The 25,150-nt window shown below is 44.8% G+C and overlaps 1 protein-coding gene across 6 annotated transcripts in view; it reads right to left on the reverse strand.

Annotated features, from left to right (window-relative positions):
* The window catches only part of LRP4 (LDL receptor related protein 4), a 95,870-nt gene that overhangs the window by 12,692 nt on the left and 58,028 nt on the right, over window positions 1–25,150 (reverse strand). For 5 of the 6 annotated variants that reach the window (XM_017806709.1, XM_017806690.1, XM_017806698.1 and 2 more), the window contains exons 5-27: window positions 19,626–19,742; window positions 17,545–17,658; window positions 16,981–17,097; window positions 14,443–14,571; window positions 13,984–14,103; window positions 13,742–13,867; window positions 11,327–11,452; window positions 10,746–10,880; window positions 10,447–10,572; window positions 9,238–9,468; window positions 8,822–8,978; window positions 8,244–8,461; window positions 7,124–7,300; window positions 6,289–6,414; window positions 5,359–5,567; window positions 4,675–4,756; window positions 3,909–4,014; window positions 2,944–3,145; window positions 2,430–2,619; window positions 2,049–2,180; window positions 1,241–1,381; window positions 439–525; window positions 63–234 (exon numbers count right to left, since the gene is read on the reverse strand). In XM_017806709.1, the coding sequence (XP_017662198.1) occupies window positions 63–234; window positions 439–525; window positions 1,241–1,381; window positions 2,049–2,180; window positions 2,430–2,619; window positions 2,944–3,145; window positions 3,909–4,014; window positions 4,675–4,756; window positions 5,359–5,567; window positions 6,289–6,414; window positions 7,124–7,300; window positions 8,244–8,461; window positions 8,822–8,978; window positions 9,238–9,468; window positions 10,447–10,572; window positions 10,746–10,880; window positions 11,327–11,452; window positions 13,742–13,867; window positions 13,984–14,103; window positions 14,443–14,571; window positions 16,981–17,097; window positions 17,545–17,658; window positions 19,626–19,742 (3,340 nt within the window). The remainder of the gene's footprint in view (window positions 1–62; window positions 235–438; window positions 526–1,240; window positions 1,382–2,048; window positions 2,181–2,429; window positions 2,620–2,943; window positions 3,146–3,908; window positions 4,015–4,674; window positions 4,757–5,358; window positions 5,568–6,288; window positions 6,415–7,123; window positions 7,301–8,243; window positions 8,462–8,821; window positions 8,979–9,237; window positions 9,469–10,446; window positions 10,573–10,745; window positions 10,881–11,326; window positions 11,453–13,741; window positions 13,868–13,983; window positions 14,104–14,442; window positions 14,572–16,980; window positions 17,098–17,544; window positions 17,659–19,625; window positions 19,743–25,150) is intronic. The other variant, XM_017806726.1, reaches the window with a different exon arrangement.

Genomic DNA, 25,150 nt, shown 5'->3' on the forward strand with positions numbered 1-25,150 from the left:
TTATGGAAAAGCAGATCAGAAGTCCTGTGTTAACCCCTAGATAATCTCTTGACAACACTAACCCCATCTCATGGTATAAAGCTATTGCCCGAGGGCTGTCCAGGTTCTGCCAGATCAAGACTTTCCTCATGGAGCCATCAAGGTTGCCTACTTCAATCCGGTTAGTTCCTGTATCTGTCCAATATATCTTCCTGCCAATAGCATCCACAGCCAGCCCATCTGTAGTCAACAGACCTGAGAAAATAGAAAGACATATTGGTCACAGCTTATTCTTCCAGCTTAGTCAGGAACTTCAGGTATTCCTCTTGTCCATCTCATCAGGCAATTGCTTTAGGCTTTGCTTGCCTTTCCGCCAAAAATTTATTCTGCCAGGGTGTCAGAGAATTACTCTTCATGCAGCATGGAGGCAAGAGGTTCTCAGATCAAAATATCCCTCACCTGTAGTGATGATGTCCTCAAACTGTGAGCCATCAAGGGCAGCCCGACTGATTTTCCGCAGCGTGCTGTCTGACCAGTAAACCTTTCCTGCATGGAAAAAGAAAAAGAAACTTGAAAAAGTTCAGAACCAAACAAAACCAAAACAAATCCCAACAACCAAACAGCAAAATCCTTAAAAAAACTGATCCAAGTCTCTGACTACCAGCTACACAATTCAAAATGGATCTGACTGCAAAGGAATAACAACAGAAAAAAGAAGCGATAAAACAGTACAAATTATCTTGTTCCAGTTCTCCCTCAAATATGTAGAAGTACTGACAGTCTGATCTTTACACAAGGACAGAGAACACATAACACTTTACCAGCTAGTAGTAGAGTCCCACATCTGGTTTCTCAAAATGTCCCAGACCACAGCCATCAGATCATCTACCTCACTGTGCAACAATGTGTTTACATCCAGCACAGCATCAGATTTTTACTATACACAAACAGCCACACTCTCAGCTCTACTGCTGTAAAAGGCCTCAGCAGGAGGAAGGCTTTCTTAAATCCAAAACACAGAACCATCTCACTCAATACAGCAGGAGCATTTTTCCATGGTTTTGGAGTTCTATGTTTTCCCATAAGGATATTCCTTTCCTTATTGGAAAGCAATTATTTGCAGCACATACTAGAAAAAAACCAAACCTACCCAAATCCATAAACTACAGTAAGATCTGTGTCTGGGTGTTCACTCAGACATTTAGATATGAAGTCACTTGTTGCCTTTCAAACACAGTCAGATAAACTAAGAAGTTCAGACCTTCATGAGGATCCACACCAATAGCAATGGTGTTCTTCATGGTGACATTGACTGAGACAACAACATCTGCAAAGTAGGGGATATCCAGGGAGACCATCCGGACGTCAGTCCTTCTGGCAAAGATCAGAAAGCTGGTCATTCCTGCAGAGTTGAAAATGAAGAGATATCAGCAAGGAACAAGTTCAGTCAATTGTATTTATCAAATTCTGGAGGTTACATCCACTTCAGTGGAAAAGGGAAAGCATCTCAGGCAGATCTTGGCTTATGGACAGTCTGTGTACAGAAGCTTTACTGAGCATCATTTAATGCTTCTTTACATCCAAGTTGAAAAGCAGTGCACTCATACAAGAGTTACTTCTAATATGCGTGAGAAATGGGAATTAGGAGTCATTTTTTTCCCACTAAAGAGAAAAAGTGGATGTATCATGGCCTGAAGCCAAGTGCCTTCCACTAAAAGAGTCCTCCAAATGTGGGTCGATGGGAGGAGTGCAATCAGACCTATTAAAGAATATAGTACCTTGCAGTTAAAGAATTCACCTTAAGATTAGGGCAAAAGTATGGGGAAAAATGTGGCATCTGGTTTAGTTGCCCAATATAATTCCAAGAAAAAATTTTTCTTCATCAATCCAGTAACCAGTAAGTTTCTCCACAGTAATTCCCACTCAAATTGAAGGTACAGGCACCAAATGGGTTTTTTAAGGTGTAAAGTAGGTAAGCACGTAAAAGTGAACTTTGTTCTCTAACAAGGCAGAGGCAAAATGTAGCTGTGATACAAAACTGCAATGAGGATTCTACAGAGAGGACTCACCAGGGGAGCAGGTCTTGCCATCAGATTGCAGGTTGATCCCTGTAGGGCAGGTACAGCTATAGCCTTTTGGAAGTGGTGCCAAAAGGCACAAGTGACTACAGCCTCCATTGCGAACTTCACAAGCTGTGTGTACTATAGAAAAGAGAATAAGAAATCCATGAGCCAGTGGCACTTGCACAAAAAAGGGATGCAACAGCTATAGAAATGCATTCTAGAATGCCCTTAAACATCAAGTTGAGAATTAACTCTCATGCTTTCATATTCCACACAGACACTTTAGACAATGAGGGCTGACAGGTCAGCTTCTTGCAGAAGAGAAGTGCCACACGGCAGAGCCTGAGCAAGCTCTCAGCTTAGTGTGGCTTGGGGTGAGCTCTGTACCTTGTGGCCTGTGCCGATGGAAAACATGAATATCCATAAGATTCTCCAGATTGTCCTGCAGCGTTTTTCGAGACTGCCCAGTCTGTCTATCTGCGCTCTGGATGCTTTTGGCCTGCCAGTCTGTCCAGTAGATTCTCTCGCCATAAAGAGTAAGTCCAAAGGGGTGAGGCAGATTGCTCCCAATCAGCACCTGGTCAGATTGCCCCCAGGCCCCCCCAAAAAAAATATTACTAAGAAGTCACTAAGGAGAAGAGGCTTCCCTTGCCCCCTCTCAACATCATAACACACAGTCACAGCAAAAGGAGAGTGATGAGGCAATGTTAGCGCTCAAAAGGAGCTTCCCTTACAGTTTGCAATTGAAAGGGAGCTCTTCTCTCCCAGTGAAAGCAGCTGTGTGCTTTGATTTGTAAATTTCCCTTTCAACTGGAAAAAGAGGCAGGGGCCATCAGCACTCTGTGCTCTAGGACTTACACCTCAGGCTCCCAGACTTCCTCATCAAAGATGGCTTCCTTACCTTCCTGTTGCTTCCATCCAGACTGGCATATTCAATGGTCTTCATGCCTGCATCTGCCCAGTACAAGCGCTGTGATTCATAGTCAATGGCCAAGCCATTAGGCCATGTCAGGTTGGAGGAAATGATCACCAAGCGGTTTGAGGCATCCATACCAGCACATTCAATTTTTGGGTTGGCTCCCCAGTCAGTCCAGTACATGAACCTGAAAAGAAGCCCAGAGAGAAATGAATGTCCACACTTTTTCACTGCCTCTACAGCCAGGCAGCATTACAGAGATGCAAGAGAGCCTGGTGACTTCAGGCCCTAGCAGTACTCATGTCCAGCCTTGGGTTCTTGTAATATACCTACAATCATACCCAAATTTATATACCTTCTACTGCCCATAGGCTGGCCTAAGTAGAATATGTAGGAAAAGGTTCAAGAAAATAGGTAAAGGTCTAAAAATAAACCAATTATTTACCAGTCTTCACCATTGGCCCTTTACACTCTTGTTGCATTTATCTTCCAGGAAGACAAGGAAAGAATAGCACACTTTCATTGAAGACCTCCAACACTTCTAAAGTAACGGCTGGCAAGCTTTTTCCTATCCATCCTATCCCCACCTCCACAAGGTCTGAGGATATCCTTCTGACTACAATTGATAAGCATAGAGCTTGAATACAAATTCAACATACATGGGCTTCATTCTCAACAGTTTTTGTAGCACATCTTTAGCTATTACATCCCCAGGATAAACAAATGAAAATACCAGCCAGCTCCTGCAAGCTGTACAGCACAACACAACAGGCAATCATCCCTGCCTATCTTGTTCCATTAGTATCTAAAATCAGGTCTCTAGTTTCAGTCTTTGTCAGGTTGTAGAACAACGGCACCAGTGAGAAAAGCAATTGCACAAAACCAAAGAAACTGAACATCTTCAGACATGCAAGAATTGCTGTGTCATCCCAGAAGAAAGAATCTCTCACCCTCCAACAGGGTCCACCACAATATCTCTAGGTCTGTCTAAATTTTCCCAGATCAGAACTGTTCTCATGGTCCCATCTGTGTTGGAGACTTCTATCCGATCTGTTCCTACAAAAATCAAGAGAGAAAATGACAAAGAGATCAAAGACCTCAGAATTGCAAGAGCTAAGGCAAAAAAAATTCCATACAACAATGCATTCTTCCCCTTCCATTCATCTCTGTTCATAGCCAGAAAATAGGTAAGAAATGGGGCTCAAAGTGTCACTTTCCATTCTCTCAAGTCACCTCTGTAGCTGTTACTCATGTGGAGTCCTGCGTGAATACAAACCAGCTCTTTCCTAAGCCCCCAAGGTGTCTACACAGGCGTGAGAGAACAGCTAGAAAAGAATAATCTTCCCTATGTCTCTCTAAACTATGACTCTCCAGCAAGGGAACATCCTCCAAATACTACCTGCTGCACCCCAAGATACACTGTTGGAAGATACATAAACACACACAATCACAAGCTCTGCAGCAAGACAACAGTGATGACTGACTTCTACTATAAATCTTTCTACAGAATTAGTACTGGGGGTACTGCAAAGAGAAATAAACTAAGGGTTGTACCTCAATTCACACTTTTTTACAAGCACGAGATGAAACTGAGATTTTTTGCTACACAGAAACAGACAAATTTGGAATGAGACAGATAGAACTACACAGTTGATTTTCAGTTTTCTTGACTAATAAGGAAGACAGAAGTCTAGATAAAGCAGAGGACCCCAGTACCTGCATCAGTCCAGTACAGCTTGTTGGTGACCCAGTCAATTGCCAGTCCAGCTGGACTTTCCAGGCTAGTGTCCACCACAACCTAAATAAAAACAAAAAGAAAAGATCCTAAGTGAAATTAGACCTTAGTGAAAAAGCACTTGCCCAATGCACTACCCATTCACAATGTTAACTTTCAAAAGTCAAAAGCCCAAGCAGAGCAAAGCCACACAAGAGAGACCATTAAGGACTTAGAAGTTCAAATAAGGCTTACATTTGGAGAAACATCTATTTTTCATGCCTGTTCAAACTGCAAATCCAAACGCTGAACTCTGTTCCCTTCATTTATAGTAATATTAGCCTAAGGGCATGTGCAAAAAGCATTCTCAAGGAGCATGACTCTTATTCCAAATGTAGAACATAACACAGGATTTAATACTTCAGATTTTTAGGGCTACAACAAAGGTATTGACTGCAGCTCACAGCCATCATGCTTCATGTCCCCATACAGGCAGGAAAATACACCAAACTTGTGTATGAAGTGTCTGGTGATCTCAGGGCTTTTCTGAGCCAGAACTAGGCAAACTACAAAAAATCCACCATGAACTGCAGCGCCCTAAAAGGCCAGAGTATCCCAGCAGCTTCAAATATGATGCTCAACCAGTCTCCTGGATAGATGACCTCCACACATAGTTAACACTGTACCTCCTGGTTTGATCCATCCCATTTTGCTCGGCTGATTGAGTCAGTGCTAACATCTGTCCAGTACACATAGTCATCCTTTGAGTCCCAGTCTAGAGCCACAGCACTGCGAACATCAGCAAGGGGGATGACATCATCTGACAGGTCATCAGTGTCAAAGCTGATCCGACGGATGTCCATCCTTCGGGCAAAAAGCAGGAACTTGTCAAGACCTGATCAAAGGTCGAAAGGTCTTCTTTTAATTTCTCTAAGTTCAACAACACAGTGATAGACAGACAATTCCCTGATATATCCACAACCTTAACCACCTATATAATTTCTCATTGGCAAATCTTTGGTCCTTTTTCTTTAACTGGAAGCAAAACATCACTGGGAGAGGATGCGTGGGGTGGATGGGCAAGGGGGAACAGAGTACTTGTGAGCTCTCTCGGGGGGTAACCTATGCTGAGAGAACAAAGCCATATTCTTCAAAGACTGGCACAGACCTCCCTCCAAATGCTATTTGAAAATAGCTCTTGAGAATCTAGGATATAGTTGATCTACTTCTTTCACTTGGTTGCAAACAAAGAGAAACTGCACCAATGAAGGGGATTGAATTTTTTGTCCATTAGTGACACAGCTCTTATGGGAGCTTCAGGGAGACAATCAGCTGTGTCAGGTAGCACGGTGTCAACAGCAGCCCTGAAATAAGGATCCAAGGATGGAGTTTCTCTGTATCCCCACCCATAAAGCCTAGTGAGGGCAATGAGAATGCACAACAGGGGAATGCATCAAAAAGGTGAAGCATCCTCTGGTGGGACCTTAATACTTCTAACTCAGTCTACTCAGCTGCATCTCCTTGGAAGCAAGTGCTGCTGATGCTTACTCCCACTGCCAACCCTCTGCCACCCACCGAACATCTGAGCACGCAGACTGTGGTCCCACCTCACTTACTCTGGGCACAGGCATGGCTGCTGGTCTTGCGAAAGCCCGTGGGGCAGGCACAGGTGTAATCCTTGCTGCTTGGCAGGCAGAGGTGAGTACAGCCCCCGTTGTTGTCCCCACAACGGTTTCTCCCTGCTCAAGTAGTCAAACATAAAAACAACCACGCATAAAACAAAGAGTAACAAAAAGAGGAAAAACATCAGCTGAGGTGTCAAAACCCACAAGGATATGGTAACTCATCTACCCAGAAATTAATTGACAATAAGGAAACGTATGACAGAGCTCAAGTACCGCTTGGACAATGCTCTCAGGCACATGGTGTGACTCTCAGGGATGTCCTGTGCAGGGCTAAGAGTTGTACTCGATGATCCTCGTGAGTCCCTTCCAACTCAGCATATTCTGTGATTCTGTATAAACTAGAGCACTAACTCTAGTTTTAGGGGTCAATTTTAAAATAAATTTAAATAAATCCACTTCTAGAGCAGATTATGGCAACTGAAGAGGAATCAGGGAGGTGTCAGTCATTACTATGACCACTTATGAGCTTTTGCCCCCTCCCAAAACAGCTCTTGCATAAACAAGCCCCAGGTATTTCCTACTGGAAGGCCTCCACCCCCAGTGTCAGCAGGGGGAGCTGCGGTAACACCCAACTCCGATTTACCGGGGCTGAGCGATCTCAGCAGAACTGCCGGTGGAGCCAGTTCTGCAACAGCCCTGGGCACAGGCAGGGATGTACCGACACACATGTAGCGAGTTCAGCCTCACGTCTGGATGATCAACAGGGTGATGGGTGCCTGCAGGTCTTCTAGTGGCTCAACTGGGTCTCTACCCTTACTGCAGTTACCTGCTGGCTGACGCTGAGGATGAAGTGTGTGGATGTCCATAGGGAAGTGGAGCTTGTTGCGGATGATCTCCTGGTTCTTGCCTGTGAATTTGTTGGCACTGTTGATGCTCTTGGTGTGCCAGTCTGTCCAATACAGACTGTCCTCAAACACGGTGATAGCAAATGGGTGCGGGAGCCCTGTAAAAGACATCCAGTACAGGGATATAATCAGGTCTAACACGACTCAGGCTAGCAGGGAGACAAGGGAAAGCTGTTTCCACTGCCCCTTAGGCTTTACTACAGTCAACCTGCTCAAATACACTTTACACTAATATAACAGACAATTCCTCTCTGCTATCATATAACCACAGAATCACAGAATGTTAAGGGTTGGAAGAGACCTTAAAGATCATCTAATACCAACCCCCCCACCATGGGCAGGGACACATTCCATAAGATCAGGTTGCTCAAGGCCTTATTCAACCTGGCTTTGAACACTGCCAGGGCTGGGGTATCCACAGCCTCTCTGGGTAATATGTTCCAGTGTCTAACCACTTTCACGGTAAAAAATATCTTCCTAATATCTAACCTATATTTCCCCTCTTTCAATTTGTATCCATTACTCCTTGCCCTATCACTACAGTTCCTGGTGAAGAGTCCCTCTCTGGCTTCCCGGTAGGCCCCCTTCAGGTACTGGAAGACTGCGACACAGTTTCCACACAACCTTCTCTTCTCCAGGCTGGACAACCCCAACTTCCTCAGCCTGTCTTTGCATGGGAGGTGCTCCAATCCTCTTATCAACTTTGTGGTCCTCCTCTGGACTTGCCCCAACAGTTCCATGTCCTTCCTACGTTGGAGACATCAGAACTTATGCAGCACTCCAGGTGGGGTTTCACAAGAGCAGAGCAGACAGTGAGAATCACCTCCTTCAACCTGCTGGCCACACACTCCTTTTGATGAGGCCACTGATAACTGGGTAGCAAACCCCATACCTCAGTGGTGGCCGAATTCATTCCACAGTGAAAGAACAGGAGACAAGCACAGAAGCAGGAGCCAGTGTCTCTGAAACTCAGAGTAGCACTGTGCTACTCCACTGTCTTTACTGCAGAGAGCATTCCCCGTATATAGCCCTTTTACTCACCTTGGCTAATAACAGCCTTCCTGTTCCGCCCATCGAGGTCAGCCCTCTCAATGACATGATGTTTGGCATCCACCCAGTACATTCGATGTCCTGCATAGTCAATAGTCAGTCCATTGGGCCAGAAGAGGTGTGTATCCGCAATGATGCGACGGTTAGAGCCATCCATGTTGGAATACTCAATACGGGGAGTGTTGCCCCAGTCAGTCCAGTAGATAGTACTGGAGGAGGCAGGGAGAGACAGGCTAGAAAACTCATGGCCCACATACTGCACCCAGCATCACTCCCTATCAGGGCAAAACAATCAGTCCTGTGACCTTGAGCATGACACTGGGTCACAGCCATGGGAGAAGTGACGGCCAGCAAAGTAACACCCAGCCCTTTCAAGCCGGTGAAAGCTGAAGGACCCAGAGCAGGATTAAGGCTCTGAAGGCTCCCAGTATTGCCAGGTTCCCCAAACTCACAGTACCAAATGAAGGCTTGAGCCCAGAGGCAACCTTTGTGACCAAGAATGGGGTTTTCAATGCTCACTTGGAAGCACGTGCGTGGAGGGCTCACTGGGGTCCTACATTTTCACTTACCCCTCCATAGGATGTAGGGCAATTGCTCGTGGCTTCTCCAGGTTCTGCCACAAAAGCACTTTCCTGTGAGTGCCATCCAAGTTTGCTACTTCAATTCGAGATGTCCCAGAGTCTGTCCAGTATAATTTGTCATGGATCCAGTCAATAGCAAGTCCACCTATCTCCAAGAGAGAATTAAGTACAGAATGAAACCATGCATCAGCACAAAAAAATAGTTCCCTTTTTCTCTCCACTTCAGAAGAGGCCCAGTTCAGTCCTCCTGCCAGCCAAGATTAACTCCAGTGGGACACTCATCTTACACCTATTCCATCCAACCCGTACCCTTGCTCAGGGGGATTCACTTCATTTTGAATCCTGGGTACCCACTTTTCTCCACTCACCCACCCCAGGCTGTTGCCTTTTTTGTGGTGACGCACCTGGGCTCTCCAGCCCTGTGGAAACCACCTCTTCCACATTGCTACCATTCAGATTGGCCCTCATGATGCGATCAAGTGTGACATCAGACCAAAACACCAGCTCCTTGCTGTGGTGGAAGTCAAGGGCAATGGCATTTTCCAGGTTGTTCAGGAGCAGCGTATACTCTGAGCGATGAGGCAACACTTGTCGGATATCAATTCGATTGGCAAAGAGCAGCACTGGCTCTGGCCCTAAGAATACACAGAAGGACAGCATTAGAGTATTTGACAGGGTCCTGTCTACCATTCCCTCTGCACCAAGTCCCAGAACATAGTTTTGCAGTACTGGCAGCAAGAAATCAACCTCCAAATGCAAAACACTTCAGAGAGCTGTTTCCACATCCTCAACAACTCAAAGATGAGCAGTTTTAAACCTTTTGGCAAACATTAACTCAGCAAGAAGTAATCATTCCAGGTCCCACCTAAGCCGCCTCATCTCAACCTCTGAAACCATACCACTAGGCAGCCATTTGGCAGCTGGACAACAGTGGTTTTTTTCCTATATCCATCTACTAGCCATGCAAACACATGCTCTACTACATCTTCTACCACAGACAGGACACAGCTGAAATGTGCCTCAGCCAGATATAAACTCAGCAGGTACTTCCACAGCAGAGAAAAAAAAACCCCAAAATAGTATCAACATCCTAACATCTTAAGACTTTAAATGGAATTTCTAATTCCTCAGCTCCTACATTAGAGGAATAAAGTTAAACAAGTGTATAGACGCCCTTAAAAAAAAAAGGCAGATGTCCACACAGCAGCCATTCACAGCATTCAGGACTGGTGACCAGCATCAAAGGTCAAACCACAAGGAGGTGTGACATAACATCACTGACTGGAAAGGTTAAGACATTTCCTGAATAGATACAGAAAGCTGGTTTTGTCCCAGGGTCTGGGTCACCAGGAATGACAAGGGACTAGGAAAAGAAGCTAAGGGGGCTCTTCTGCTGACAGGGAAAGGAAACAGTAGTCAAAAATCACACAAAATTTTCACAGGCATTCACCAACAACCTGGGCATATCTAATACAAATCCAGGTACTTCCTTTTGCTCCCATGTTGGCTTGGTGTATAGCACAATGCTGCCAATAAAGCATTAGAGACATAATTATGAGAACTGGACCAACACACACACCCCAGTTCTGTTGGCAGGTTGAACTCCCCTTTACCTAGAGCTTTGCAGCTACGCTTGTCAGGTCGCAGCTCATAGCCTTGCTCGCACCAGCACTGGAAGCCTCCTTCACTGTTGGTACAGCCTTGGCTGCAGTAACCTTCCTCAGCACATTCATTCACATCTGCATGTTACAGAGAAAGGGAGAAAGTTACTATTACATAGATCATCAACAAAGCAGGCAATCTCATCTATAGCTTGCTTAATGCTTTCACACTCTGATTTGCGCCCTGTCATAGCCATCAGTTTCAGACATATCAAAGCAGTAGGGAGGAGGCTACTGCTCCAAAAACCTACCTTGGCATGATCGGCCATCTTCCAGGAGCCTGTAACCTGTGTGGCAAGTGCACTGCACCATCCCTCGTACCATCTGGCACTTCTGAGCACAGCCACCATTGTTCACATTGCAATTCTCCTCCCCTGTTCGTGGACCTGCAAAAGGAACACGTGAAGATAACTGAGCTGAAACCACAAGGCAGCTGCTTTTGCCCTCAGCTGTTAGGCAGCAGTCACCCTTCAAACCAGGTTGAGCAAGAGAGAGAGGACACAGGCTGTGCTGGAAGTTTCCTCTTCACAATCAGAGCTCTCCTCTGCAGGCCACTACTGAACTGGACAACAGAGCTCAGAATAACATGTTTTTAGGATTCACTGTCTCTGCAGACAAACATTGATATCTGAGATTATAATCTTCTCATTATTCCTTGTGTGCAGCCTGTAACTGGCAAAACCACAAAGGCCTTTTTCCTCAGTCTTCAACTCTCTCCCATTATCACAGTCCAGGCTTTCTTTCTTACACACGTTCCTCAGTAACAACAGATTGATTCCCATACATTACAGTGCCTCCATTTGTGTTTAAAACTGAAGTTGAGAGGACTTACGGCAGTTTTGATGTGGGCTCTCATCACTGCCATCTTCACAATCATTTGCTCCATTGCACAGCTTCCTCTGGCCAATACAACGCCCATTCCCACACAGAAACTGGTCTGAGGCACACTGAGGGGTGCCTGCAATAGAAGGAGGGGAAAGTAGCACACCACAGCTTACTGCCACAGTGAAGAAAAGGATACAGAACATTTTATAAGATTTGTTACAAGCTTTTCATATGAACACAAATCCATGACTTCCTCTTTCCTTGAATTCAGCTCATCTCACACAACTTACTGTTCCACCTATCTTTACGCTGATTTGCAGGCCTGCAAACTCTCCTCCAGTCTGAGTCCACTGTTGCTTTACTGTGAAGTTCAGCTAATTAGTTTCTCTCAGAATGACCAGAAGGTCCTGGCATAGCTCCCTTTGGTTCCAGATTCTACAATCCTACTCAGTGTGTAAAAAGGAAGAGTCAGTTCTTCACTTTAATCATCTGATCTGTCACCCTAGCATGGCTATGGATCTTAAGCCTGCCTAGGGAGGAGCATCTTGTCCAGCCCTAACTGCACTGTGCTGGACTTGGAATGAGATTTACATGCATCCTTAAAATCTGAGCTCAGGCAACAGGATTTCACACAAGCTACACGCTTAAACTTCTGCTGTTGGCACAGAGACTGTACAGAATTCTTGTAAGTAAAGTAATACTGTTTGTAGGCACTTTACCAATCTGATTGTTTCTTCAGCAATAACTGCACTGTCCTGGTGCCTCTTATTTTTTGTACCTCTTAAGCTGACTTGGTTAGCAGTTCCCAAATCATCACCCTCTGATAATCTTAGGAAGATAACAGGACAGTTACCAGCAAAGAAACAATAAGACTGGCAGACTGCATGTAAGCAGCATGAAAAAGAGTAGTTGTGAGATTAACAAGTACAGTTAAGAACTAATGGACACCCCAACTGGGAACATAAAACCAAATCACATGCAGATTCACTTTCCAGAGCACAGAAATACTTAATATGAAGGATGATGAAACTTGGACTTTATTTGTCAGTATTGCACATAAAGATCCTTACTTACATCAGTTAATCGCCTAGTATTTTAGGAGTCTTCTCTCTGTGGCCAATAAAAATACAACTCTTTTCTAAAACCAAGAGGATTTTACCTCTTGCTACAGACATTGGGACATCACAGTATGTCACTTAGATGCGTCAATACACATTCTGCTTGGAAGTCTCAATTTAATTTTTACCTCCTGACTGTCACCATAGACCTAAAGCAGAACTGCACAACTAACCTTACAGTAACAATAGCTGTACTCAACCACCTTGGGATTGGTTTGAGGTGGAAAAGTTGAATTTCAGGCTCTGGAAGCTTGACTTGGCTTCTGGGTGGCAACTGTTCTTTCAGTACCTCTAAGTACTTTTTTTATCAGGATGAGAAAACAGGGTTACCAGTTGGTCTTTAAGTACAATTGCTTTTTCCAGGATCACCACACTGATGCTTATGACAGCTGACCAATCTGAAGCAGCTGCTCTCAAATGGCTACAAAGTGTGCCTGTCCAGGTCCTCTGAACTTAGCTATCCTTGTAGAACATTCACACTTCGCTCTGCAACAGCCCGCCCCAAAACAAGAGGTACAGTTCCACAAACCCATTTTGTCACCTCTAAATTCTGTTTAGAATGCACTGATCCAGCAGGGTCAATACACCTAGCTGGGCTCCACTCACTAGGATAAATGGATGGACCAATACACACTATTGCTCAGCAAGACCTTTAGGCTTTAAGGAAAAGAGAAGATTATAGACATTCCTTGAATCCTACCACAACACTAGAGTCTGTTGAAACTCTCCATTTCTCTATAACCACTATCACACAAAAGAATGGCGATATGTAAAATGATTAACAGAAAAAGTGACTCCTGAGCAAACATCTAAGGGGAAAGCTGACACCCTTAACCTCTAAAACAAAGGCTTTACTCTTCCCTTCCACTAAACATCCTTTTTGATCCCATTGCCTGCTAGAATTGCTCCGCAATTTCAAAATGCAGCACGAAAGCTATCCCAAACTATCTAGAACGTGTAAGTTAGACACAGCACATCTGACAAAGGTAGCAACAGTGCACATTATTAATGTTTCCAAGTCTGAACGCAATAGTCTCAGAGCTCTGTGGTAATTCACAGTGTAGGGACAGGATAGGAAGACAGAGGGATCTGATACTTGACCAGAAAACACCATCATCTAAAGTAGTTCAAGCACACAGACTTGCACAAGTTTGCAAACGTGTAAGACAGACCACAAATCCTATTCTTTGGGAAGGGCAGAAACTCTAGGCTGAACTCACTGAAGCAATCCAAAAGAGACTTCACCACCTATTACCTCGAGGATGGAAATATTAGCTATTAAGCAGTAAGGCAGCAGGCCAAACCTGTGTTCTCACAGTTCTCCTCGTCACTGTTGTCAGAGCAGTCATCTTCCCCATCACAACGCCAGGACAGACGGACACAGCGCCCTGACTTACAGCGGAACTGGTCAGCTGTGCACATAGATGTAGCTGAGGGACCAGAAAAGCAAGAAGGATCAGAAGTGACACAATTACAAAGCTAAGAGTCCCAAACACTCTTTTGCATTCACAGAAACCGAATGCTTCCATCAATTTCCAGCACTCACTGCAGTTCCTCTCATCTGACTGGTCATCACAGTCAAAGTCTCCATCACACCTCCAGCCAGCATTAATGCACAAGCCACTGTTGCACATGAACTCTCCAGAGCGACAAGGCTGGTGAGATGCTGCAGAGACGGTAAAAAATATAAAGAACAAATTCAGACCAACGTAACATCCCCAAAGCTCCTCAGTACCCCTTACCCTCCATTATTATGAAACTTAGTACTGAATAGATTTCTCCCAGAAACTGCTTTAATTCCTGTAAGCAGAAGTGCACTAACTACAGAGTTCTCATCCCTATTCTCACTTTCGAGAGTTAAAAAAATCCTAATAATGAAAGAGCCAGCTTATGTGTGAACAATTAGATCGCTGTCTACACTGCAACCCCTCTCCAGCCAATGCAAAATCCATTTAGGTTTGCAACTCAGATGCTTGGACCAGCACATCACCCTGCACTAACTTACAGCAGTCAGATTCATCAGACCAGTCCCCACAGTCATCGTCACCATCACAGTGGTAGATGTCCAAGATGCAGCGTCCATATGCACACTGGAACTCCTCCAAGCTGCAAGTGGCAGCTGGAACATCTGATGCTAACAAGAGAATCAAAGAAAAAATGTATGAGGTGACAGGGTACAATCCAGTTTAGAAACAACCTTCTCAGTCCAATAATGGACTAGCAAGTATTCAATGGAAGGGGGTTAGAAATTACTAGCCATTGTTGCATATCTCTGCATGACTTGTATTACTGAGAGGAACTTGAACGCTGCTTTAGCTTCACCAAAAAGCAGGTTAAACCTATATATAAAGACATCCATGCAGACAATCCACTAAAAATAATTTTAAAAAAAGTTACACAGGATGTTAGTCTATAAACATTTAACTTTTCAAGAGCCATTAAATTCTAGAGAAGCAAACAGCTATGAATAAGGAAGAGGATCCAAGAGTGTCACGTTCTATCTTATACTTGAAACACTATGTATTAGTAACCTCCAGAAAGTGTTTAAATTGCTTATTAAATCTGAAAAGGGTAGATACAAAAATAGATGGAAAAACAGAGACACCTTTTGGGGTAGCTCTGTATTAAGGATTGAGGCATGTCAGAATGCAGTGTTAAAGTAGGGAGTGACTCCTTTAGAATTTTAACAAAAATAAGCACTTGAGGACCAAAGGAAGGAAGCAAGCAGCAAGATGCCCAGGTCTGCACCTGACCTTTCAGGATTTCCCCCTCCCTTTCCTCTCAAGCTCTCACCAAAACAACCATGCCTTTTCAGTAAGGAACACTGTCAGAGAGATGACTCTGGGCGAAGCCCAACAGACTCATAGTCAAGGATTTGCCTACTGTCCTCTGTTCAGCAGTACACTAAGTGGGAAGGGATGGAAAATATTCTGAGTCCCACACAACAGAATCTGACACCTCTTCTCATACTCTCTGGAGAATGAACTGTATATTTCAGGCATACAAGTCTCCCAACTGAAGAGCTCTGAAAATAAATTTATTAGACAAAAGATAAAAGAAAGACTGAAAAGAAAGAATAGTCTGGGAAGTGAATTACATCTGTCTCTCCAACCTGAAGTAGTTGGCAGAGCCTGAAGAGCTTTAATTCAATGAGTGTCCAGCAGCTGGATACGAAAATGTGTGTTCATGTGTGCCTCACCAAAGGAGTCTGAAAGCAGTGTTTGGGTCTCCTTGAGGAGAAAATGAATTCAGTGACTTAAATTATTACGCTGTATTATTCAGTTATAACACACACATCCCCAAAAGAAAAAGAAAGAAAAAAACACACAAAAAAAGAACGGTGCAGTCCCACCTTGTCCTAGATGAATGATAAGCATGACTGGAGATAAGGAAAAGATGACAACCACATGGAAGAAGATAAAAGAACAGGAAGTAGTGAAACTGAGCTTCTTAGCAAGTTACTTAAAATGCCTTATGGAGACAAATGCCAGCCAGGACTGAAGTAGCATTCCACTTCAGAGAAGCAGGGGCACCAGTCCTGGGGTGCCCCTCCACTCCCATAGGAGGCAATGTTGGATCATCTCCCTTCCCTTCCCAAGTGTCTATCCATGGCCTTCAGTGAAGTGACAGGCAAGGGAACGAGAAAGGGAGAGGGGAAAAGGAGAGGGAAAGAGGCTCCCTTTCTCCTAGAGCCCTTTCCTGGCTCAGAAATGTTTGCAGCCCCTGGCTTCCTGCCAACTCATTATCTGGAGAGATAAAAGACAACTCCCCCATGTATCCACTCCCCCTGCCCTTCAGGAGATGATGGCCCTGATCCCCCTCCCAGAGCCTTTTGAAGTTTCCTGCTATCTAGAACAAATTCTGCAAAATGCTATCAAAGGAGAGCAGGGTGGGGGAAGGGACCACTGCAAGTTCCAGAGACACAGACAGCGTTCACTGACACAGAAGACAGGCAGTGTGGGTCAGGAAGGGACACAAACTCCTGTCCCACTTGTGCAAGCCTGTGAAGGAGAAAACAAATGTTGTGGCTTCTCATGCCCTTCCCTTCCCCATCAGTCACTTTTTGGGCAACATCCTGCAGAAAGCATCTAAGTGAAAAGAAGCTGGGCAAGCAGGCAATCCCTGCAGTGTGCAGTACCTGAGGATGCCGTCAATAAGCAGAGCACCACCCCTCTTCCAAAATTTCAGTCAAGAGTCAGACGAGAAAAAAGAAGGGAATAGTTGTCTTCCCTTCCCCCCTGCCCTCCAGCTCCAACAGTTTTATATAGAGCTATCTTCAGTAAAGCATAAGCCTCCTGCTCTGACTCAAGGTCACAGCCATGAGAAGGAACAGAGAAGCAGAGAGGCATGGACAAAGTATGCCTGTGAGGTAACACAAGAGAGACACCATTCTCTTGTGCCCTCTGGGGTAGGCAGCTGAAGACAGCATAGCTGCCAGTACAGGCAGGACTAACTTGTTTTTGATCTCTGCTGCAGAAAACCCAAGACAAGTGCAGGTCCAAAGGGCTATTTCCTGTGATTACAAAGGAAGGAGAGCACTTACGGCAATTCTCTTCATCTGAGCCATCCTTGCAGTCTGTGTCACCATCACAGAACCAGTGCTCAGCTATGCAGCTGCCGTCACTGCAACGGAACTCCTTCTCTGAGCACTTTCTCATATCTGCAGAGACAGCAATGCAAACAAAGCTTTGGCTTTTATGAGAGTACCCAGAAAATCACTTTAGCATTCTCCAGAAGCTCCTAGGGCACCCACAAACGAGATTTCTCATTAAACCATACATACCCATGTCAGGCAAGGCCTTAGCAAAACCATCATTGTTCATTTAACTGACACACAGTGCTGGATTCAAAAGGAATCCAATGGGACTTCACAAGTCACAATGTCAAGGAATAAAAGGTCTCAAGTGATTTTCTTACCTTGCAGGTAAGCCATATAGCCTGAGATCCCAAGCAGCCAGCCCATGGAATGGAATATCCCACAAGCCCAGCCCAGAAAAGCCAGCTGTGAGTCTTCACCATGCTCAAGGGATCCTAGAGCTGCACAGGTCGGAGTCTGCACAACTCCTTTTAAAGTATGGGAGGACAGTACTTACAGAACATTACTCACCACACTGCTCATCACTGTTGTCGCCACAGTCATTGTCACCATCACAGTGCCACAGGCTGCGGATGCAGTATCCATTTTGACATGAGAACTCATCTTCCTCACACTCCCGTGGAGCTGCAGGGACACAATGGGCACAGGGTGAAGGTAAGGCAAGAAGATTTAGCTTGCAGAACACCAAATGTGTGACATGTTACAAATCGAGCAACATTGTCCTCCAAGGACACCACAATGTTGGAGAGCCAATTCTCCCAACAATAGCAGGAGAGCAACTGCAAGATTTCTTGAGTGTCTCTCTTCCATTCCATTCACAAGTCAACAGTACAGATGCCTCTAAAAATTGAGAACACAGGTTGAAGGAAGTACACAGAACACAGAGACGAAGCCACCCATCCTGTGCTAGTATTCTAGCACAGCCCAAGCCAGACTTGAGATATCCCTGCACAGGAAAAAAAAAAAGGCAATCCAGGCCTCTTTTCAAAGGAACAAATAACTGCTAATTGTATTATATTTCCACCTTCTTTTCTCAACAGTGCCAAAGCTGTCTTCAAAGGAAAGGAGAGGGAAAATCTGAACTTCCTCTTCTGAACACCTCAGTATTTGCAGCTTCATTCCACCCTCCTTGTCAGTCTGCTACGGAAGCTTGCCTGCAGACCAGTGAGGAAAGGAAAGGGACTGCAAAATTAGCACCCGAGGACTTCATCCAACAGAAACCCTCCTAGGGTTACTGCTAATCTAAAAAAACCCTTAGGAATCTTTTATGCACAGAACCTTGCCTTCTTCCTTTTATTAGTCTCTAAATCTTCTCCACTGCTGTCAAAGATATGAGGGCATTGCAACATTTTATGAAAAACAGAAAACCAAACAGACACCAACCTACATACCTGTTGTTTCATTAATATATTTGAATAGACTGGAGCTTAGTCCTGAGTTCCAGAGCATCACACATGATGTCAACCCCTGAACCTTGCTTCCCAGCCCTTTGCCCAAAAAGAGAGGCAAAGATCAGGAGTATACTGATCAAAAAGTGAATTGATTTCCATGCAAGGAGTGGACAGGGAATACTTTACAGCCAAGAGCTTTATTTTCACACTTCTTGAGATGGGGTTCCTTCATCAGTGTCACTCTGGAGCAGCATGCACAAAACTTTTGTAGAATTCAAGGGCTGCGGAGTGATGCTTACTAAGGAGCTGCAACCACCTCAACCAGAGAGCAGAACAGTTCTGCTCCCAACTGCAGCCTGATGCCAGCACAGTTACAGCAAAGCTGAAGCTCCAGTGCTACAGAACACGCTGGTTCTCCGGCATGCGTTGCCAAGTACAGATCCAATGACTTGTTGTGGAGAATTAAAGTTGTATCCCTGAACACCTTTTGCTAATGGAAGCCAACCACAAGTAACTCTTGTCCTCAGCACAAAGGGGAAAGGAGGGGGCTGAAAGTCAAAGACTCAGGCAAAACTTCCTCCATTTTAATAATTTGTAGAAGCACATCAGCAATGTTCACAGCTAACAGGCTACCATGGCAAATCTTCTGAGGATGGCACCTCACATGGCAGCAGACAGTCAACTTTCAGGGAACCTGTCTCTGTGTGGGCAATATCCTTACAGCATCTCCCTCTCCTCAAGGAGCTCTGTTTGAAGGGACAGGATGCTGGTGACAGCCCAGCACCACAGAAAAGTCAGACAGTGGAACCTGAGGCCACAGGAAGTCAGCCAGACATCCAGTTCAGTAAGATTTGGCAGGGGTTAGGTGTTTCCACAAACAGGGGAGGGCACAAAGAGCTCAGCTCAGGGAAGTGCTTCATGGGATATTAACTAGCAAGGCTGCAGGGCATAAACGGTTCTACAGCTGGATGGAGAAGCATCCCCTCCCCCCAGAACAGGCAGCTAAATAGCAAGCCAGGTGCCAAGACAGAAGGGCTTAGAGGTACACATCTCTGTCAGAGTCAAGATATAGCTTACTTCAAGACAGAAGTCTGATTCAGTGAATAAACTCTTCAATTCCTGCAATAAAAAGGGTCAACTTTCTCCAGCCATGGCAGGCAGGCACTGCACCCACCCTCTTCCCTCAGAGAGGTGACTTACGGCAGTCCTGTTCATCAGAATCATCCTCACAGTCGTTGTCTCCATCGCAGACCCATGACCGGCGGATACATTTTCCGTTGTCACAGTGGAAGTCCAAGGGAGAGCAAGTGGGCAGCACTGTAAGAGCAAAGAAACACCTCATGGAGCTGCAGCCAGCTTCCTTCCTGAAAGTAAAGTTCCTTCCCTCCTGAGGGAGCAGGGCTACACCTCTTTGAAACAAAAGACATAAAATTTCAAGTCATCAGGAAGAGCTGTTCCTCAGATGGGGGGCAGGGTAGGTCTGTAGCTTGGCAGTCTCTCTTCCCGAGAGAAACACTGACCTTTCCACAATAAAGTAGCTGCTGCAATCCCCCCACTGAGTTCTTTATTTCTTTCATCCTTGGGAGCCTGCTGTCCTCCCATAACTGCACTTGTTTTATAACAAGCAAAATTATACTATTAACATCTTACCTGCCTATTTCCTAGTGCAGTCCATCCTGTTTCTATTACACAGCAAGTTCTTTAGAGTGAGAACTATAAGAAGCAATGTTTTGGGGAACAGGACTTTACAGGGTAACATGCTGTAGCATGTGTTTCAGCATGGGGACTGCCAGTTTTTTTGTCAAGAAATCTGCAAGGAGAAGCTTAGAAGCAGGAATCCTCTGCTGGGGGTAATTTGCTGTACCTCAGGTGTAGGCAACAGAATCCAAATCCTGCTAGAGGTGTCCAGAAGGGACAGAAGAAGAGGACAGGGATGGGATGATGCTTGCCTACACAGGAGTCTGTTGGCAATGGAGTGGAACCACAAATCCACAGTGTTTGAAGAGGCCTGGAGCCACAAAGCTGGAATTCAAGGGGAAGCATCAGCCCTGTTCTTCCCCCCACAGATGAGAGGAACACTCAGCCCCAGGAGGTTCATACTTTTAAGTGCTGCCAGCTGTGATAGGCAAGGGGCTGCACAAGACTGTTCCTGACAGGTGTGTCTCCTAAGAACAACATTCGCTCAGCGATGTGAAGAGGCGAGGGCTAGAAAGGCTAGTGCCTGAAACCCTTTCATCCCAGCCCAGCTTGCCGACAGCATCTCCCATCTGTCACCACGCAGGCCAGCCCTCCTCTGCTATGCTGCTACTCCTTCCCTTGCCAACACTCTCCTGGAGGTGGGAGTATGAAGAGAGGGAGGTGGGTAAAAGAAGAAGGTGAAGACAGCAGCCACACACAAAAGGAGAAGGATTAAATAAGGAGAACAAACAGTCACATTTTCAGCTTTTCCAGCTTTCTCAACCCCCTGTTTCCCCTTGGCCCAGGACTGCTGCCAGCGTCCTATGACAGCAGCATGGATTATACTATACTGAATCATTCACTGCTCTCTATAGCAAGTCCTCCAACATATCTCACCAAGGGACTGTCCTAAAAGCCCCCCACCATAAGAATACACTAGACTAGTGCAGTTAAATTCAGACTTGCTCTAACGTCTCTTTTTCTAACCACAAATTCAGATCATCTTCTCAGCTGTTCCTGTAGTGTGGCAGGTATAGGCATTTCTGTATCTGAGAACATCACTGCAGATGTAGCTGCTCTCAACACTCACAGAATTTGGCACTGGCCCTTAGGAAAAGGTCCCTCACATCATGTCCAGGATGTCACATGTAGATATCTACCCAGGTCATATCCAGCTTCTTCTAGGCCTCAGAGGAGTATAAAGGAGAGGGAAGCATACAAATCTGTATTTTCACCCTCCAGTTTTGACAGCACCCTGTTCTTCCAATAGCTGACCCATTTCCTTACACTGCATTTTCTCTGAGAACCCCTGTGTTGCTGCAGCAAAACAAAGAAGGAGCTTCCTCTTTTTCCCCAGGGAAGGTGGAACTGGAAAATTCTCCGCTTCCCAAACTCTGCTTCCAAACAAAACCAGGACATTTTTGGACTCAGATGGTCAGTCCCACACGAGACCTCTCTTCCCCAAGCACAACTTCCATACATTGCATGCTGAGCAAACCTTCCCTGGCCTCAGCTGCAGTTTCAGGACTATGACCATCCTCCCAGTGTATGCTTTAGCGTGACTAATCACCAAAGGACTGCACAGAAGCCACCTGGAAGGGAATTTGCATGCTGACTCTCCAGGGGAGAATTCTTCAGGTTCCCAGAGGGTTAAGCCATTAGCGCTGGTTCAGACGGATACCATTAACCCACTGAACTGCTGCACCCCTTCATGAGGTAACAACACAAAATGAAATTCCACCCCTACAGGGAGCAGTTCAGCCAATTTCATACTCCCCCTAGATATAAAAATCGAGCTTCAAGCACAGGGGAGGTAGCAGAGGAGAAAGAGAGCAAAACACAAACTGCTATGAGAACCAAATTCCCAATCCAGCAGACAGCAAGTGTGTGCTAGCCAGACAACATTGGGGGTTAGGGGCAGGGGGGTGGTGTTAAAACCCCTTCTACAGGAGCATTCCTTTAAAGAAGGAAGAAAAACCACAAACCTATTTAGATAAAAAATCCCAAACTAATGAATGAGAGCTAATGTCTCATAGAGCAGAGAAACTGCCAGTGGGATCAGGGCAGGGATCCACATATAATTGGAACCTGAATTTAATAATGGTCAGAAACAGATGCTTCATAAGAAGATTCTGCAAGACATTCTGGGAGTAGTTTCTTCCTAACCCCTTCTTCCTAGCTCTGCCCCCCCAATCCATCATTCCTTCTTCCCATTAAAAAGCAAACAGCCTACACGGAAAATTCCTGTTTCCTTCTATTTTTCTAAACATATTAGGCTTCAGTTCCACTGTACAGCCCTTTCCTCTAGGGTTGTTATTAATCAGTTCTTTTGCTGGACATTTATTACTTCATATTTTGATGCATTTTATTCCTATGGAGTTAAAGCTGAGGGCATATCACTAGCCCAGAGTGAATGTGTAGTACAGCTGAAAATACATCCAAAGTGTTTGGAAATTTGAACTTAGGAGGAAATTCAGAACTTAAGAGGTCACACTTAGGACACTCAAACAACCTCCACTATATTTTGTCCTGACATGATGGAGCAGCTATACAATCTGGTAGGTGTATTGCTTTAACTCATATAGCTTATTTTAAAACCCATGGTCAGAAGAAGGGCACATGGCAATACAACTGAAGCAGCAGGAACTCCTTTCGCTGACAGAGATAGAGCAAGACCTCTTCATCTTGCTGGAGGACAAGCTGGATTAGCATCTAGAAGACTAGAAACTGAACTCCCATATTCTCTTTCCAGCTTGATACAGACGCATGACCATGGGACAGTTCTGCCTCTTTAGCCCCCTTCTCCAACGTGTAAAATGAAGGATATTTATTATTTCCTAAGACAGCTGCAAGTTCTTCATAGGCATCACTTCAACTGATGAGCAAGCAATCACAGATTGCACTAACATGCTTTCACCACGACTCATAGAAGGATTAGGTAATGCCAACAGTAAACATACTTCAGACTCAACCCCCCTTCCCTGCTCAATTCCAGCTTGATCTCTCCATATCTATGCAAAGAAACAATATTTTCCTAAAAGATATGAGCTAAGCCAAGTCCTAGAATAGAGTTGAAGGTAGGCAAATGCCTAGACAGACAGGGACCAACTCACCATCCCCAGGCAGAGCAGAGAGGCAGGACAGGGAGCAAGCTCAAGGAAAGGGAGCCAATGGAAAGAGCAAGGCTGAGCAGCAACAGCTCAAGAGAACACATCTGTCAACTGACAGTGAGCAATACAAAAAGGTCTTTGAACTTCCAACCATTTCCCTGAGCTCATCCCTCTGCATGGTCACACTGGACATCATCCAAGGTTTCAGCAAAGCTATGTCTATCATAAGCCTGCTAGTCCTCCCCCCTCCCAACTCCTATTACACAGGACGCTCTTTTATTGCCAAGCAGAAGGGGAAGGGGGAGGGTGGGGGAAAAGGGAAGTTTATAAGGTGAAACGCAGACTGAATCACGTCCCACTGTCCTTTGAACACTTTATCCCTATTGCCTGTGGTGAGCAGGTTGCTTTGTACCCAAGAACAGCAAGCAACCAGTGTTCAGATCTGGAACACAGCAGTTTGAACAATACTGGTTGTTTAATAAGACAAACTCTCATTCATGTGAAGAATGAGAAGCTAATTTAAAAAATAAATACAACTGAAAAAAAATAATCATACTACCTAGAGAACTGCAGCCTGACCCCCAGCTATGTCCACAGCCATGCCTGTGTATGAGTACCCAGATACCCGCAAACAGAGATCTGTTTGCTGAGATCTGCAGCTCAGTGGGCAAAAAGTCCAGTAACAGAAATAAATGGTGTTAGTCCACTCTCAGAAAGAAATAGGAGCATTGCATTTTGCTAACAGATGTTTTGGAAATCCTAGTTCCAGAGTAGCATAAAATATTTCCAATCACACTGCTGAACTATATTTGAGAATGCTGCTGGTCAAAAGAAAAAAAAAAGAAAGAAAAAAATTAAAAGAGTATCAGCACCCTATCTTTCACAGCCCTTTGATCACAAGCACTCTGCCTGAGGGGGCACTGCATTAATTCTGATGCCTTTTAAATGAAACACACATACTCTGACCTCAATAAAATGACAAAGTTGCAGATATGGAACTCGTGTGTTTACAAGAGAATATTGAACTCTTAACAGGAGTTCCTAATTCATAAAACTTGACGTTTAGAAATGAAGCTTCACCTGAGCCATTGCATCTGTGCTCAAGACTGGTGATTAAGTGAAGGGCAGAGGGAAAATTTCTTTTAATGTTTCCATTAATTTTAGTAAAAGACCTGTGAGATTTTTATCCTCACATCACCTCAACAATTTTTGTTGTGGGACTGATAAGCAGGCTATACCGACAATCCTGTTCCTGGCAAGGAAGAGACCCTCTCTTGGACTTGAATGAATTGCAGCTCAACGGGAACTGTGTAGATTTCCCAATGAGATGGGAACAGACCACTTTTAGAAATATTTAAGGTACAAGGAGTAAATTCTTCCTTCAGCCCCTTTAAATGAAAAAGTATTGTACAACAGTGCATGGAGCTAAGCAAGCAACTCTGTGTCCCAAGAAGTTATCAATTTACAGGCTGGTTATGTATGATACAGATCCAAAATTCACATCAAGAAGGCTCTTCTGGGGCGATAGTTATGAGGGGATTTAACGTATCTTAGGAGAAACAGAACTATTTATGAATTTTCAGGCCAAGTTTACTCAGTTGTTCTTTCACCCTTGCCACAGGAAGTAGGACTCATTCACACCATGCTGGACTTCAAAGGGCATACAGGAGGGCAGAATGAAAACCATTCCTCCGCTTGCATGTGGCTTTCTTTAGGGACAGTCCAAAGTAGTCTCTGTTGGCACAAGGCAGGAAGGCAGCTGAGCTACTCTGTGCATGTGTAGCAAAGGCTTCCAAACCAGATACTGTCAGCAAGCCAGAGAGCTGACACTAGAGAAAGCCTATGAAGCTGGCATGACAGCTGGGAGGTTGCTTATTGATATTATTACTACAGCATTCTGGCTTGTAAACATGATCCAGAGCAGGAAGCAAGCATATC

The sequence above is a fragment of the Lepidothrix coronata genome, unplaced genomic scaffold (assembly GCF_001604755.1).
Source record: "Lepidothrix coronata isolate B3197 unplaced genomic scaffold, Lepidothrix_coronata-1.0 Scaffold1, whole genome shotgun sequence".
Lineage (NCBI taxonomy): Eukaryota > Metazoa > Chordata > Aves > Passeriformes > Pipridae > Lepidothrix > Lepidothrix coronata.